The sequence below is a fragment of the Neltuma alba genome, unplaced genomic scaffold, assembly GCF_004799145.2.
Source record: "Neltuma alba isolate B1F8T4 unplaced genomic scaffold, ASM479914v2 tig00012161_pilon, whole genome shotgun sequence".
Classification (NCBI taxonomy): domain Eukaryota; kingdom Viridiplantae; phylum Streptophyta; class Magnoliopsida; order Fabales; family Fabaceae; genus Neltuma; species Neltuma alba.
In genome coordinates this window covers 139,814-155,268 of record NW_021636708.1, presented here as the reverse complement: position 1 = coordinate 155,268, position 15,455 = coordinate 139,814, and the positions used below count along the sequence as shown (strand labels likewise).

The 15,455-nt window shown below is 37.7% G+C and overlaps 2 protein-coding genes across 3 annotated transcripts; both read right to left on the bottom strand.

The window, feature by feature from the left end:
* Window positions 1-1,548: 1,548 nt before the first annotated feature.
* On the bottom strand, window positions 1,549-3,719 carry LOC114723899 (probable WRKY transcription factor 13). Its single transcript, XM_028910149.1, has 4 exons — window positions 3,709-3,719; window positions 3,176-3,642; window positions 2,660-2,884; window positions 1,549-2,021 (listed from the first exon to the last, which is right to left on the bottom strand). Exons 2-4 carry the CDS (start codon window positions 3,493-3,495, stop codon window positions 1,850-1,852), a joined length of 717 nt encoding a protein of 238 aa, XP_028765982.1. The 5' UTR covers window positions 3,496-3,642; window positions 3,709-3,719; the 3' UTR covers window positions 1,549-1,849.
* A 6,012-nt stretch (window positions 3,720-9,731) lies between these two features.
* LOC114723875 (S-adenosylmethionine carrier 1, chloroplastic/mitochondrial) lies at window positions 9,732-15,218 on the bottom strand. Of its 2 annotated transcripts, none has more exons than XM_028910112.1 (13): window positions 15,144-15,218; window positions 14,767-14,834; window positions 14,224-14,325; window positions 13,422-13,504; window positions 12,598-12,674; window positions 12,151-12,241; window positions 11,781-11,834; window positions 11,597-11,692; window positions 11,398-11,487; window positions 11,204-11,255; window positions 10,987-11,048; window positions 10,716-10,796; window positions 9,732-10,008 (listed from the first exon to the last, which is right to left on the bottom strand). In XM_028910112.1, exons 2-13 carry the CDS (start codon window positions 14,819-14,821, stop codon window positions 9,874-9,876), a joined length of 978 nt encoding a protein of 325 aa, XP_028765945.1. In that variant the 5' UTR covers window positions 14,822-14,834; window positions 15,144-15,218; the 3' UTR covers window positions 9,732-9,873. The 2 variants fall into 2 exon arrangements, with proteins under 2 accessions (XP_028765945.1, XP_028765946.1); XM_028910113.1 differs by lacking the exon at window positions 15,144-15,218 and adding an exon at window positions 14,940-15,103.
* Window positions 15,219-15,455: the final 237 nt, after the last annotated feature.

Genomic DNA, 15,455 nt, shown 5'->3' with positions numbered 1-15,455 from the left:
ATCATCCTTCACGTTTTCCCATTCCCCGCCCCTCACACTCCCTGTCGTCCCCCGTTTCTGATGACACCCTAATAAGCACTTTCACACCCTCACCCCTCAAACTGCTTCATTTATATATATAATTTGCCAACTTAATTAAGCAACAAATCAGGGCTTTTACTTTTTAGCTTGGTTTTACTGAGCCATAACCTTGAACTGCAGAGACGAGTGAAGGTGGAGGTCACGAGGGAGCACGTGCTGGGTCTCCTATCCTAGCATTATTCTTATGCTACGTTTGATCCTCGTATTCTGAGGTGGACGGGGCGGGGGTGTGTGTTCCTCCATTTCTTTCTATATATTCCATTGCGTTCAAACTCCCAAGTGTAAGATTTATCCGTCAACACGGCAGCTGGTTGGGCTTAAAATAAACAGAGAAACATGCAGGGGAGGTCTGACCTCACGTGCCTGTCTTTTTTGTAATTAACTTTGAAAGCGCACCTCTAATTCCAAATGCCACCCAACAGGCTGCTTTCCTCTTTGCTTCTCTTTAGTTCCTCATCACCGCATTTGCATCTATGCCATTCCCAACACAGCTTCCTTCCACATTCGCCATTCCCCCTCCTTTCATTCTCCCATCAAATATCAGTGCCGAAATGGACTCTCGGTTGCATCGGGTCACTCTTGAGCTGATCTTGCCCCAAAAAAAAAATAAAAAAACACTTGGCGTTGGTTGTCATGCTTATTAACCATAAGTGGCGGTAATTTTGATGTCTCGTGAGTTGGATCCCCTGATGCACGAAATATGGACCGCCGCAGAAAACAAAATTGGAATGACGCTCTTAACGGCCCAGGGCTCCAAGTACTTGACCCACAGCATAGCTTTTCGCATAAGCTTGGTCATTTAATAACTTCACGAGGGACAGTTTAGTGATCTAGTCCAAAACTGGATGATAGGAAAGGGTCCAAGTGGACTCTGCATTGTTACCTGCTCCTCAGCGGATGGACAGATCACATGTTAACTTTTGCCCAAAAACCCTTTTCACCTTTTTCTCTCTTTACCCATGCGTGTCATTTTCCAAACTCTTGAGTCCTTTTGGCCCAAGAAAAAAAACCTCTTGAATCTTGAATTCTTGATTTTTCACCAATAGTTGTCTTCTTTGCATTTTGGTTGGGCAAAAAAAAAAAAAAGAGTTTCACAATCCCCTTATTTTAATTTATAATAAGTGTGAAATATTAAAAAAAAATCAAAATATATACTGTTTATATATAATAACGCGGTACATGTTGAATTCCGCCGAAAAAAATGCATGTGTCGGCCGCTAAGATTTTTAATCTGCGTGATGAATTTCTTATTTGTATTTTTAGTTTCTCCAACATGAAACTAAATGCATCCGAAGTGTGGATCCAGTTAAAATAGACATCTCACAATGAGATCTGAGTGGGTTTTTTTAATACTTAATTGGTGATTTGGTTCACATTTCAAATGGATTAAAGCTGAAGCTCGAAGTGGTAAAGCATCAACACAAACACAAAAAAAAACACACACACACACACAAGGGCAGCATTATAAATAAGAAGAGGGCAGCTGGGACAGCTTACAGAAGTTACTAGCTGCAATGTAGGTGGGTGTATTATTGGTTTCTAATATGGGGACAAAAGACAACAGAAACACTAGAGGAAATACATGCATATATATGTAGTTAAACCAGGAAATTACAGAAGCACAACACCTTACACTTGGGAATGGAAAAAGAGTGAAAACTGAAAATGAATCAGAGACACCGGCGTATGACTGCCAGAAGAAGATACATTGCCAATTTTCACTCTCCCCTTTTTTGGAACGCAGAAAATTTGAGAAACACGCACGAAGCTACCACAAGAAGTTAGTAAGCTGAGAAGGAGCTTGTGAGTCTTCGAGATCATTGGAGGGAGAGTGTACGTGTCTGCCTTCGTATGTGGTTATAACCATCCTCGGATCCTCGGCCAACCGTTCCACCCTCTTCTTCACGCGGCAATTGTCTTGTGTGCAACGATAGTAGCTTCTATACATGTTGAATTAATGCACAAATAAAGAGTAATTATTAAGAGCTGGCCTATTGCGAGAAAATTAATTAAGGTTGCAAAAAAAAAAAAAAAAAAGCTAAGCTATCATTGATAATGCTTCAAGTCATGCATAGGCCTAGAGGGTCCTCACTAGTAATCACTCGTTCTTTTTAACACGGTCAACATTTCAATATCCTCTCCTATTCAAGAATACTCTCGCCTATATATTTTTAGAGAGCTCGACAGCTATAAAGTGATCCAATCTTTAATATGTTTGATTAATGAGCGTAATCATCCCGGCATTATTCACTAAGATTAAAATCATCCCAAAGCCTGTTTGACAAAGCAAACTAATTATGACGAAACAAATAAAGACAGACATAACAAGGGGGAGAGAGAGAGAGACTATATCTATGTATTATATATCTTGGAGTACAGACCGACCGATGGAAGCCCCAATCAAATATATCAAATACATTATATATATACGCGCGTATGCTTTCAAGTTTCAATTTCTGTGTGTTGATGTGCAGTCATCAGCATTGGCCATTCAGCGAGTTAGAGGAAAACAAACTAAGAGAAGAAAGTAGATTGACTATATCATGAAATGAACAGACATAAGAACACAAACACAAACCTGGGGTGCTGGGTGTTCTTGACGACCTTCTGTCCGTACTTCCTCCACTTGTAGCCATCATCCAAGACATCCACATCGCTCATGGTCTTGAAGCAAAACCTAGGCTCCCTCACCTTCCTCCTTCCCTTTAACTTCTTCATCTTCATAGCAGACATCCCTAAACAATGACTATTCTCTCCTCCACTTCTTTTATTGCCCAAGCATTCGCTTACTTCTCCCCATGCCCTATATTTATTATATTCATCATGAATTTTCCTTAATTACACAAGGCCAAATTTTATAGTTTTCAAACATTTCCTGTTAAGTTTTTAACAGTACAAATGGCCAGTAGTTGACATAATTTATAACTTATTAATGACCTGATTTTCCAAAATACTTTTTATAACTATCATGTACTTATTGGAGATTTTTGTGACAGCAGACAATCTGCGGAGTTTTCCGATAAAGAAAGTTAATAGGAGCAAGCTAGCTGGCATGCATGGGTGGATGTGAAAATTTAAAGTGAGAATACTTTACCATGGATTTAGTACACTTGATGTGTTCAAGGAAAGGAGTTGGGTCGGTCCTCCCAAGCTAGAAGCGAGGTCTTGCCTTGGCTTTTGAGCTGTGGTTGCAAATAGGGTTTCCGTTAGATTTGCAGTGGTGGAATCTGTTTCGGATGAAAGCGAAGGACCCATAGCATGGAAGCCCTTCAAAGATTGATGGCAATCCAAAGAAGGAAAGGCCAGATTTGCCGGGAAATTGGGAAGGAAACCCAGCTGTGTATGAATCAGATACTGCTGATCCTCGAACAAATTACCACCATGGTTCAAAATCGATCGGGCAGTTGTTGACATCTCTCTCTCTTTCTCTCTCCTAGCTATCAGTATCTCTTTCTCGCTCTAATCTCTTTGGCTATGCCTAAGGACGTTGCTGAGTATACGAACGAAAAAGACAGGACTTTTCTTATTGAAGGAACCGATCTGTTTCTGAGATGCTTGATTCTTCTAGGGTTTGGGGAGGAGCGAGCTAGAATTTACACCGTGAACAGAAAAGGTCTAACTAACAACCTCCCAAAACCACTTTCCCTTCTGGTTGTGGTTCTCTTTCTCTCTACCAAGATATATATGCGAATTTCTGAATTCCTACATCGACCCCCTCTTAAATAAAATCATCAAGGGTGAGAAACTAGGCAGGTATATAATAAAATAAATGAGACCAGGAACTCACCATCGCAGAATATATGGTTTTTTTTTTTAAAAATAATAATAAACAGGAAGACGAAAATATGCTAAAAAGTTAAGCTGGAGTGACTTTTGTAACGTTTTTAATTTCAACTAAAGCTGGCCTTAATATCTGTTAGCTGCAGATAATGGTATCGTTAATCCTCAAAAGCTTTGGAAATTTCATGTCCTTAAGGTTAGTGGAATTTTACTGTGCGACAAAGGAGGTCAACATTACACGACAAAACGTCTCAACAGAGAAAGTTTGGTGCCTTTGCAAAGTTGTATGAAACTTCCATGCAACAGCCGGTCACTGTAGATAATAATTATAATATATGGGCAAAAGCGAAAGCTGTGTTGAGTGCACAATAATAGAAGCAGATTCATGATTAAAAATATAAAATGAAAGGGGAAATAATTATCATTCATTCACCACGATCCTCACAACAAAATCTCCGCTAAAGAGTAAAAAGAGAGCGGGGGTGAAACATATACCTATCACTTTTCTAGGGTTTTTTTTGGCTGGTTTTAATATAAAGTGATCACTTTGGGGACACCATATATATCAAAAAGAAATCACAGAGGACAATGATGATGAATCTTGGGTGCATATCTATCTATATCACACCCTGTTCTCTCTCTCTCTCTCTCTCTCACATCGTTGGGAAGGATATCATTATGATGAATGAATGAGGCTTTATTTGACTTTTATCGCAGCAAAAAAGCTCATTACCTTTCTCGCCTCCCTTTTCCTATTTGGCTTTCTAAAACTCGAACTAACCCCACAACCCACCAGCTTTTTTCTCAAATTCCAAACCCAAACTTATTATATTATTGCTTGTCATTCTTGGATCAATTAAGCGTGTAACATTAATAATCATAGTTAGTCACCTTTCACTTGTTAAGTGTGTCGAATGTTTGTGGACCATTGTGGCCATTGAAATCACTGTTTATCTACCGGCTTGAGTTAAAGCCATAATTCAATAATTATTGTGTGGCGTTTGTACTTCATCTTGTTTCTTAACTCCATAAAATGATGAGCTTCATTTTGCAGAAATTAATGAATGAAATAAAAGCAGCTGATGAATAGAGTTTCCTAGCTATAACAGGAAAATAATGGATTATATGATTGGTGAAATCAAAGGGCAGTAATGTTATGGACCTAAATTTTTAGTACTGGCGTTATTATTCATTTTGCGTTAATTCGCAGCGCCTCTGCAAAATATGTATCCAAGAGTAGAAAACTGAATATATGTGTTTTATGCGCCTCTGCAGGAATGTTCAGACTTCAGGCACCGTTCAAATGAATTCACGGTGTTGTTACTCTGATCTTTCACTCATAAAAATGCGCCTTTTTTTGGAATAACAAGTGTTTGGGAAGACGGGAAGGGGGAGGGAAAAAAAGGGCAATTATAATACGTTTTAGAGGATGTAATAAAATCTGAAATCGAGTCAGTAGGGTTTGTGCTGGCGTTAGGCTAACGTAGTGATGATGTCAGAAGGAAGACGTACGGCTGGAATAATAACCTGCATCATCTACAGAAACCCGCATTAGGTTTATTAATGTGATGCAAATTTAAATGATAGTATATAATGCTTTTTTCTTTTAAACGGTTTAAAGTTTAAAAGCTTAAGCAAGTTGGAGAAACTAAAGAGCATCCCGTGGCAAACACACATCATTTCTTTTTGTCTCTCCTTAGTCCTTATGGCTCTCCATTATGCCTTTCAGGTTACCTCCTTCATCAATCCCGGCCCTCGTTTATCGCTCACCTTGCTTTCCCTTTTCTCTTCCCTTTTCCTTCGCAATTATAATCCGTTCTTCTTTCTTAGTTATTATTTCCCACAGTCTCTTTCTCTGTTCTCTTTTTTAGCTGTCATGATGAATTAATCTGTATAAAAATTGGAATTCATGTGGGAGTATTTATATATTTATATATCCTGAAACCCCCCATGTATACCCCGCCCGCGCGCGGTCGATCAGAACTCAAGTTCTTGTCTTTTATAATTTATTGAGAGAGACAAAGGCGAGTGTTCTGGGTCAGGTGATGGATACTGACAGCTCCATTGGGAGCAGCCCTTGAATTTATCTTTTACGATTAAACTTCAAATTAAAAAGTATTTTGTATTTGAAGATAGGTGGAAAATTATTATCTAGGAGAAGCAGAGAGGGATGGATGAAATTAAGTGGGTGGTGAAAGAGACTTCAAACTTCAAAGTGTGTGGAGATGTAGGAAATGATTAGGCCACGCACCTCTCCTCAAGGGTCTGTAGCTTATGAGATCCTGCCTCTGTCAGAGACTACTCATGCCCCCCCCCCCCAAGTCTCTTACAAGCCCTTGTGACAACACACTGCCATTCCTTTCCTGTGCACAATTCTACATTCCCAATTAAAGACAACCAGTATAAAGAACGGAATGTTGTCGTTTATTTTTTTATATTTTATCCCATAAAGTCTGCCGTTGTTCATGAGTACAATCCTTTTATTCTATTTAGCTTTCCCTTTTTTCCGTCGAACTTGGAGTGCCCCGGAATTTCCCACAGAATAACTCTCAACAATATGCTTCCCATACTTGATATATAAATGATCAGAATGCGTCTAACATGAATTAGATGGCCAGCAGGTTTCAAGGTCGGGTATGTGTAATATTACGAATCTTACGTAACTTTTAAGATGAGAAAACGACAGATGGGTCAAATTCTGTAGAATATCTGTACAAAATTAAAGCAGGTGCAGTCCTCGGTTCTTAACGAAAGAAAGATGCAGCTTTTTTAGGCACACGCGCACGGTCTTCGGGTAGAGTGGCGAAAGTAGAGAGGGTTGTTGAGGGTAAGTGATGGAGAGTTCTTAGGGTTTATATTCCAAGTTGGAACCAGTGACTTTAGTGAGCTCTATCTATACCTCTGCACATTCCCTAGCTAGCTACGTACGGCAAAAGCATAAAAGTATCACGTCAGTGAATATTCACAGGCACAGGTATTGAAGTGTATCAGAATTCAGCGTGACTAAAGGACTTCATGTAATTGTACAATAAGTGTGTGAAAATGACCGGAAGGAGACGCTATATTATAATTACTGAGTATTGTTCGACTGCTAAAGGGGGATTCTGGCATGCGTGCCCACATGATATAGTTGCAGTGTCATTGGTTCCAGCGTGAGCTTTAGACATCAATATGTATCAGATGATCTTCATCTGGGCCAATCTTCTTCACAAACCCCAAAAACCCCACCTTGTCCGTTTGCTGTCTCTCTGAACGTCAAGGGAGCAACCCTATCATTTGGTTTCTTTCCCAACAAAATCCTATTCAACAACGAAAACGAAATTTATGATTATCATTTTAAATGTTCATTTACTGAGACTTCCCTCCCACGTCTTTGGCTTGGGCATGTTTAAGCTGCCAAGGCTGTCTTCACTCTTTAGCCGGTCATTTAACGAGTTTCAAATAAGCTGCGTCTGTTTTAGAAATCAAAGTGATTCTATTTTTGCTGAGGGAAGTTAATTGAGTTAAAGAGTTCTATGTGTAATCCACACTCTATATATCCGCGGAACGAATGTATGCGTGCTTATATATATCATCCATATAATTTAACTAAAGTAGTTCTATATATATTTGTATTCATCGTTAAAAAAAATTCAATTCAATTTATTTCAATAATGCTGTCTATTAACTAAAGTAGTCCCCAACGAATAATTAATCAATCATCAAAATACAATGTATGGTGGATCGATCACAAATAACTCATATATTTCATCGATCGGGCACTAATAGTCATCATAATTGCTTTAGCTTCTTTTTTTTCCCATACAGGTAACCGTTGGCCTAAAAAGTGGCATTCTAGACAATGCTTTAATCTCTAGTGCATAATTAAGCTCACACTTTTCGAATAATTTCTTATGTCGAAATAGTAGCCTAACACTTGTACAGTCCGATTTTCATCCTTTTCGTCCTGATGGGTATTAAGGATAATTAGGTAATGAGATAAGGGGCCCACCCTAGAGGAGGATTATTATGTCTTAAAAGTCTATGTTATTATTGCATATGTTTGCCATTATAAGTCACCCATGTACACATTTTTCTCTCTAGCTATCTAGGCAATTATATGTGACATAATAATAAACTTTGACGTTGTACAAACAAATAAATCATATTATTTCTTTGTCAAAGAAAAATGAAACCGGTAGCTATAGTGATCCTTACTTACTTTTCACTCATTAACAATAATAAACGGACTTCGATTCCAACACTCCTGCTCGCCCAAATGCGAGGCTCCTCTCATGTAAATAACACATACACACTCGCCAAACATAATTGGTCTTATAATCAAAGTACGTAAAAATATCTCTATTTCAAAAATTACAAGAACTATTTTCAGTCGTTTTCCAAACATGCAGGCTTAATAGTGATAATTGAAATAATTTTATGCACATCTATCTGATGTGATCACCGAAACTAAGGACACGTCAAAGTGAATATTAACATCAAATATAAATTTCTATTGCCTTTTGTCAATTGTCTGATTCTAAACTCACATTGATTGATTCCCCCCCCCGGGGGGGGGGCGCGGGTGATGTTAGTCATACTCATGATACGTTTTGATATTTTAACTGAGCATGAAATTGATTTTATGGTGCTGAGGAAATGGTTTTGATCCTAACAATCATAGAAAAGAAGATCCACACGCATTCATCGCAGTTCCACACACACTGGCTTTCCCTTATATTATGTGAGAGTTTGATCACACAACTTCTTCCATTAAAAAAAAATGCGGGATGGCATTAAATTACAAGATTATTGACAGAAATTTTTATTAATTACAACATACCTCCTCCCATTCTTAATATAAAAGCTACTTAATTAATTTAAGTAGATTAAGAAAGTTTGTTGACGTAGTTATTTGGATTAAATAGGTATTATCTTTTCTAAAATATATTTACTAATCATGTATATTAGCTAAAACGTAACTATTATTTAATGAAATATTTAATATGTGCAACCATTACAAGAACTATTTCTTAAAAAAATAGATAAATATGAAAAATAAAGTGAATAGAAATATTATATTTAGAACCAAATTAAATATCAAAATAACTCTTAAATTAAGAAACGGAGGTAGTATATAAAACCTTATTTATAATGTAAGTGGTTGGTTTGGATTGAAATTGTAGAAGATGATCATGGATCTGACGTGGCTTGATTGCCGGTGATATAAGTTTTTTTATACAAATAAAAAACTAAAGGCGTCAAATAATCATTATGACAGACTAAACTAGTGTTATGCTTCAAATTCAAGTTACTAGAAAGATATATATGTAGTAACAAATAGTATCAACTAATTAAACTAAAGGCAGGATGTACCTAAAAGTCAATGCACAGTATGGCCTGGCCTACCAACTACCATTTATATTTTCACAATCAACAAAGTTACTTGTTTTCTGCTATATATCTGTATATATAATATGCCTCTATTCCCATTTCATTTTTACTTTGGAAGAGGTGTATTTTGACACGCAATTGACTCTCTTCTCTTGGTCGGAAGAAACGTTGAAAATTCTCTGCTGGTAGGGCACTAGATTAATGATAAATGTCAGCCTTAATGATTCGGAATAATATCTTAGAATTTATAAACTTCCCCCCCCCCCCTTATATATTAATCAGTTTCGAGAGGAACTGGTAACACGAGTGTGGAAAATGTGTGGCCAATAGAGACAATAAAAACCCCAGATTTGACTTTCATTTATTTGCAAACAAAAATAAATTAGTTAAACGGTCACGTCAAAGAGTATGACAACATCACATGTGAGTTTTTTTTTTGTCGCCTCTATTTTTGTCTTTCTTCATTTTCATGTCAAGATTAACATAAATATATAAAATAGATGCTAAATTATAATATTTATAAGCTATTAACCAATGCAATATGATTCGTTTCAGATTCAGCGTAATTTTTATTTCGTGTGATGATGTAATAGCCCGTCAAGAAACATGTTTGATATAACAAGATCACACATTTTTGGGTCACTGCAGCTTTGAGTTAGAGCTGGGGGGAGGAGGATTAGGACGCCTCTCTGCTAGAGAACGCTTGGTGCCCTCCAAAACGCCGAAGAAGATTGAGCCACCTATCCCTATCCATAGCACTCTTGGCCCAATGCCCTGTCCTCAAACACAAACATACAAACCAAGATCAAATCATACAACTTTTTTTTTAACCTGTACTTGTTTATAAGTAAACTGAAACTGTGTAGTTCAAAATAGTAGATGAGAAGACTCAAAAGTGTTAATAAAACTCAAGGGCGATTCTGCTGATCCGTCGCAATTTATCTGAACCTGCACGGGACTAAATGTTGAGAGCATGATTTGAGGAAGGCTAAAATTGCTTTTTCTTCGTGTGGGTGCAGAAAATAAATGCATGCAAAGTGCACAAATAATAACATGTACTATCAGACAAGATTTTACTCGTAGGATGATTGATATTCCTCAGTCTAAATGTAAGAGGGGGTCGGTGGCGATTAATGAAATTGCTTGGGCGGGTAAGAACAAAAGTCACTCATACCATATTTACAATGATTATTCTCAGACATGGACATGACAAGGATGTCACGCATAACTCCACCAACCACTTCATGATGAGGAAAAGGACTCCACCAATCACCATATCACAAAACAAACAATTATTTGTCGAGCACAGAAATATGAAGCACCCCACTTTCTCGAATTTTTCCCAGAAATAAGACCCACTTCGCGAAGGAAAGCTTTCAAATTCCATGCAAAAACGTGGTGCCATAATAACAATGACAGAATTCTGCTAGCCCACCACGCAAGCTACTGTGTGAAGGAGAAAATGGAGAGAAAGCCCATACCTTAAATAAAGCTTGAGGTCCCTCTTCCTTGATGACAGTTTGAACACAATCCATGATTCCTTTGTATTGGTTTGCAGTTCCCTTGCAGAAGAATATAGAAACTCATGGTCAGCACTGAATCCAATACTCTAACAGCCCACATGGATCATGATTACTATACTACACACCTTGTCTTCTCTGCTTACGGAGCCACTTGGTAATCCTCCCAAGAAAAAAAGAGGGGGGAACCCAAAGAAAACAATTAGAGTAGCAGGAAGCTGCATGATCTTACCTGAACCATTAACCTCGTCTTAATGACGTCAAGGGGAGTAGTTATAGCGCCAGTCAGTGCACCTAAAATCAAAATGTTGTTAGCTGTAGAGATATCATATCATATCCTAATCATACAATATCATATCATATCTCTACATTAGCTAACCGCGTTTTAGCATAAGTTCATTGATACGTTAAATATATGTTAGCATGTACAGACGGGGCTAGAATATTACCAGCGAAAGCACCAACGATGGCATTCTCCGGATCATTCAGATTTCTTCGTGCCTGGCAAAAAGGAAATGCAAGTCACATCATCATCAAACACAAAAGAGGAGCACGAAAAAAAATACAGGACATCGAATGGAAAATTGAATCAGTAAACTAAATCAATACATATACAAACAGGTAAAGAACTTGATGGGCTTACCGCCAACATATAACCTATACGAAGCTGTTCATAAATGCAAAACTGAATAGCATCAAAGGGCAAATCCCGCAGTAGAAAAGACCCATATCCCTATAATTTCATAGATCAACATAAAAAAACATTTTAATGCACAATTAATGCCATGGGAATGGAGGTAATCCAAACTCTGAAGGAGATAATAAGATGAGAGATTCCATACCGCATAAAGTCCTTTGATGCCCTCGACAGAAGAAATATAGCGAACAGCAAGAACAGGCGAAGTGAATTGCCCAGTTTGGATGCGTTGTTTAACAACCTAAGGATCATTAATGAAATTGGTGTTGACCAGTGAAGCTAATTTCTAATCATGGAAATACCATTTTTATGCACAAGGTAGTCATTACCTCTGTTGGAACACGAATCAGGGAAGCTGCAATGCCCCCAATGGCACCTGCAGTCTATATAAAATCTAAAATCCTTATGAAATAATTTCATTTAAAAGCAAAGGATTGAAAGATTTTGCATAAAGCAAAAGATACTCAGGCAACAATATAATAAAGCGACCACTCTAGTAAGGGCCAAACAAATTCCAAAAACTTCATGACCCTAATTAGCCAGCTTCCAGACTAAGGAAATTAAAGACAAAACGAGGCAATAAGGAGTCCGTGTCTCGTTTCAAATTAGCAGCATATATATCGAATGGTTTTGGGGAAAGTACTGAAATTTGACAATTGAATCTCAAATATGTTAAAATTTTCAGTAAGAGTATCTTACAAAATGAGCAAAAGCACTCAGATTTTCTGGAAATATCCTCGACAGTGTCTGCTTTACAGGTTCATAGACTCCAACAAACAGAGCAGATGCCCTGCAAATTTTGGACAACAAGTCACTCCACGATGTTATAAAAAGAACGTTGATGAATCCGAATCTTGATAACTAGAGAACACAATGCTTTAATGTTAACAAAAGAAAACTGCAAAACGATTCATTATCTAGCATCAACTATGCATAGATATTGGATAGGAGTTACTTTTGTTGATTTTAGTCATTAAAAGAAAAATCTAGATAAGCAGAGGAACAAAAATATTGTGCAAAACTCATGAAATTGAGGTTTAGAGAATCCTAAAGCAGAAGTTGGTCTTATCTTAAGCCCAATCACCCTTTCAAACAATCAGAATCGAACTTGATCCTGCACTGCAGTGCGTTCCAGAAAATACTCACGGTAAGACACCAGCAAGATTTCCTGCCAATCCAGAATAAAGGCGTCCAAACACTAATTTTTCTCCTCCACGGGCAGCCTGCAACAAAAGGATACGTATATTTGTTATAGATTTGGACAAATGAGAATAATTTAGATCGCGACAAAAATAAACGGTATAGCAATAAAATTGTGGGTTCACAAACTGAAACAACTAAATGTTCATGATGAATATCTTTAATAGCCAGTAGACAAAGACATCTCATCATCGGAAAGGCTAAGTCTTCCCAAGAACCTGGCCTGGCCAGTAGCCTGGCGCTAATTAAAAACAAGGTAACATGTGATAGAAGCCAGCCAACGAACTCGAGAAAACATTACCATTGCAGTCTAACAACTCGAAAAAAGAAACAAGGAGAAATTTTAATGCACTTGCTCTTAAAGGACAGAAAGTACAGTGGTAAAACACAGAAGAAATAGCTGAAAAAAGATGAAGAGGAGCAAAAACAAAGACACTGCTGGGCTTTTGAGATGCTAACTATCTCCAGCCAAAACCATTCTGTCATTTTCCATGCCTATTCCAATCTCAACCTCTCGTACTCCTGCCCACAAAAGCATCTAAACAAATTCCATTAGCATCCTCCGTTTATCCCCCTGGTGTTCCATCCCTAGCTAATCATGTTTTCTCTATGGACATCCTTACAGCTTACCTTACCCTTAGTTCCATGCCTTTATAATCTAGAATAGCGGGATTTTCACCATTTCGCATCAGGAAGTAATGAGTTCCGCAAATATTTAAGTAAAAACACTAAACGGCCAATTTTTATCATTTATGGTCACGGGAACCTGCCTGCAAGCGTGTCTTTATAGTATCAATAGGGTATAAAGCTGTTTCAACAACAACTCCAGCTGTACCTCCAGCAACTAAGCCCTCTGCAAAAATTCCTACGCTCATTAGAAATATCAAAGTGCTGTTAAAGAATCAGTATCAGATTCTACCAGCGTCAATAAAAATAAAAGATTAACTAATTGGAAAAAGCTGTGGGCTTTCCTCTCTTTATATCTAAGGAATGGTAGCTAATCAACGAATATCATCTTATTGTACTCCCTCAAGAAGTATTTATTATTGCAGACACATAATTCCTACCTTTTCATTTCAAGAGAACATATTTAGCATGCTTTCTTTGCCTACAGTATAAAACAGATGTGCTTCGAATTGATTTCAAAATGTACTGTGGATGCCTACCCTTTATATAAAGGAACGAGCACAGAAATATGTTCTTTCTACCCAGAATCATCTTAGACAACCCACGTTCTTCATGGTTTTTATTTCATAGATTCGGTCCAAAAGAGTACTCAAGATGTAGAACTAAAAAATAAAAATTTCATACTCCTATTAAGCATATATCATCATTTCAATTATTTGACGAATAGAAGATTGAGGGCATAGGTTGAGATATCCTCCAGAATAGACAACAGAAAACGGAAAGCACCTAGAAAGGCTCAAAACATGACAATTTTGACCATTCTCTTTGCACATCAGACATTGGGACTCCCTTAAAATAAACATGGTCTCAAGTCCCAACATCAAGAAAATGCATTTACTGCGAACATTTTTATAAATAGGACAACAATGGACGTGTTATACTTGCCAAATAAGGTGCGGCAAAAATCAAAAGGATTTTGCTCTCCCATGCTAGTTGATGCAAAAGATTTTCTCAGCAATGGTTTCTGTTTCCTCTTGATACAAGCATCTGCAAAACCATATTCCTGTTCAAACAAGAAGCGGAGAGTATAATCCAGAGGAAGACAGTGCAAGAATATCACATGAATGAAGATTCCCACCACTTCCCCATATGTGATCTCTTTGCTAAATCATTCCGTGAAAGACAATAATCTAATCAACAACAAGAAAGCCTTATCCCACTATAATGTCCCTTTTATATGCACTGCCAAAATTTCAATCATTTGAACTTTATACATTTTTGGTACTCGGCAAAATCCACACATCTTCATACAATTACAGGAGACAAACATTTGCAATTAGAGTTAGAGGGTCTCTCTTTATAATCCCGGCCACCAAATAATATATGAGAATCCTTGAGTTCACTGGAAGCTGGTATGCTCACACAGGTATAATTCGAATTTCTGCATGATGCCGTATATGAATATCAGGTAATGGTGACCCGTGTTACCTGTTGATGATATGGAAGAGGCTTCAGCAATGATGGGCAGTGTAAAGGGACCCATCAAGGTCTAACAACTGAGAGAAGAAGAGATTAAACGAATCAACAAGCACGCAATACATATTACATACCATAACCAGTAGTTTGATAGATAATTTAACAGAAACAGAGGAAGTATTTACCAAGATTCCTAAAAATGCAAGCTTTACAACGATGGGGGGATAATAAACAACTAAAACTATAACTGCAGCAAGAGGCTGTTTCCAAAGTACCCAGTGAAGTCATGGTTCACAATCTAATTTGCTCGACTGTACTCCATAAGCAAGGGGCGGAAAAAAGAAAAAGAGAAACAAGTATATAGCGACACCGAGGCACAGAATTTTTACCAGTGACTACAGTGACTGTGACGGAGCTGATACAGGCGCTGGCTTAGAGCAGACAACGGATAGAACGACGAAGGACGAAAGGCCTTGATTCCTTCTGCAGTCATGTTTTAGGATGCGGACAGTTGATCCCGTTACCCGACTGAAGATGGATTTTAACCCGACCCGCAATCAAACCAACTATGAAAAATTACGTTTTGAAGGATGTTTGGCAACTCTCAAAAGTACTTCTGCAAAACAAAACAAATTCCTCCATATATTTACTTTCTAAACTATAAAAACACTTTTGAAACTATGGTTTAATTTTCATCCAAA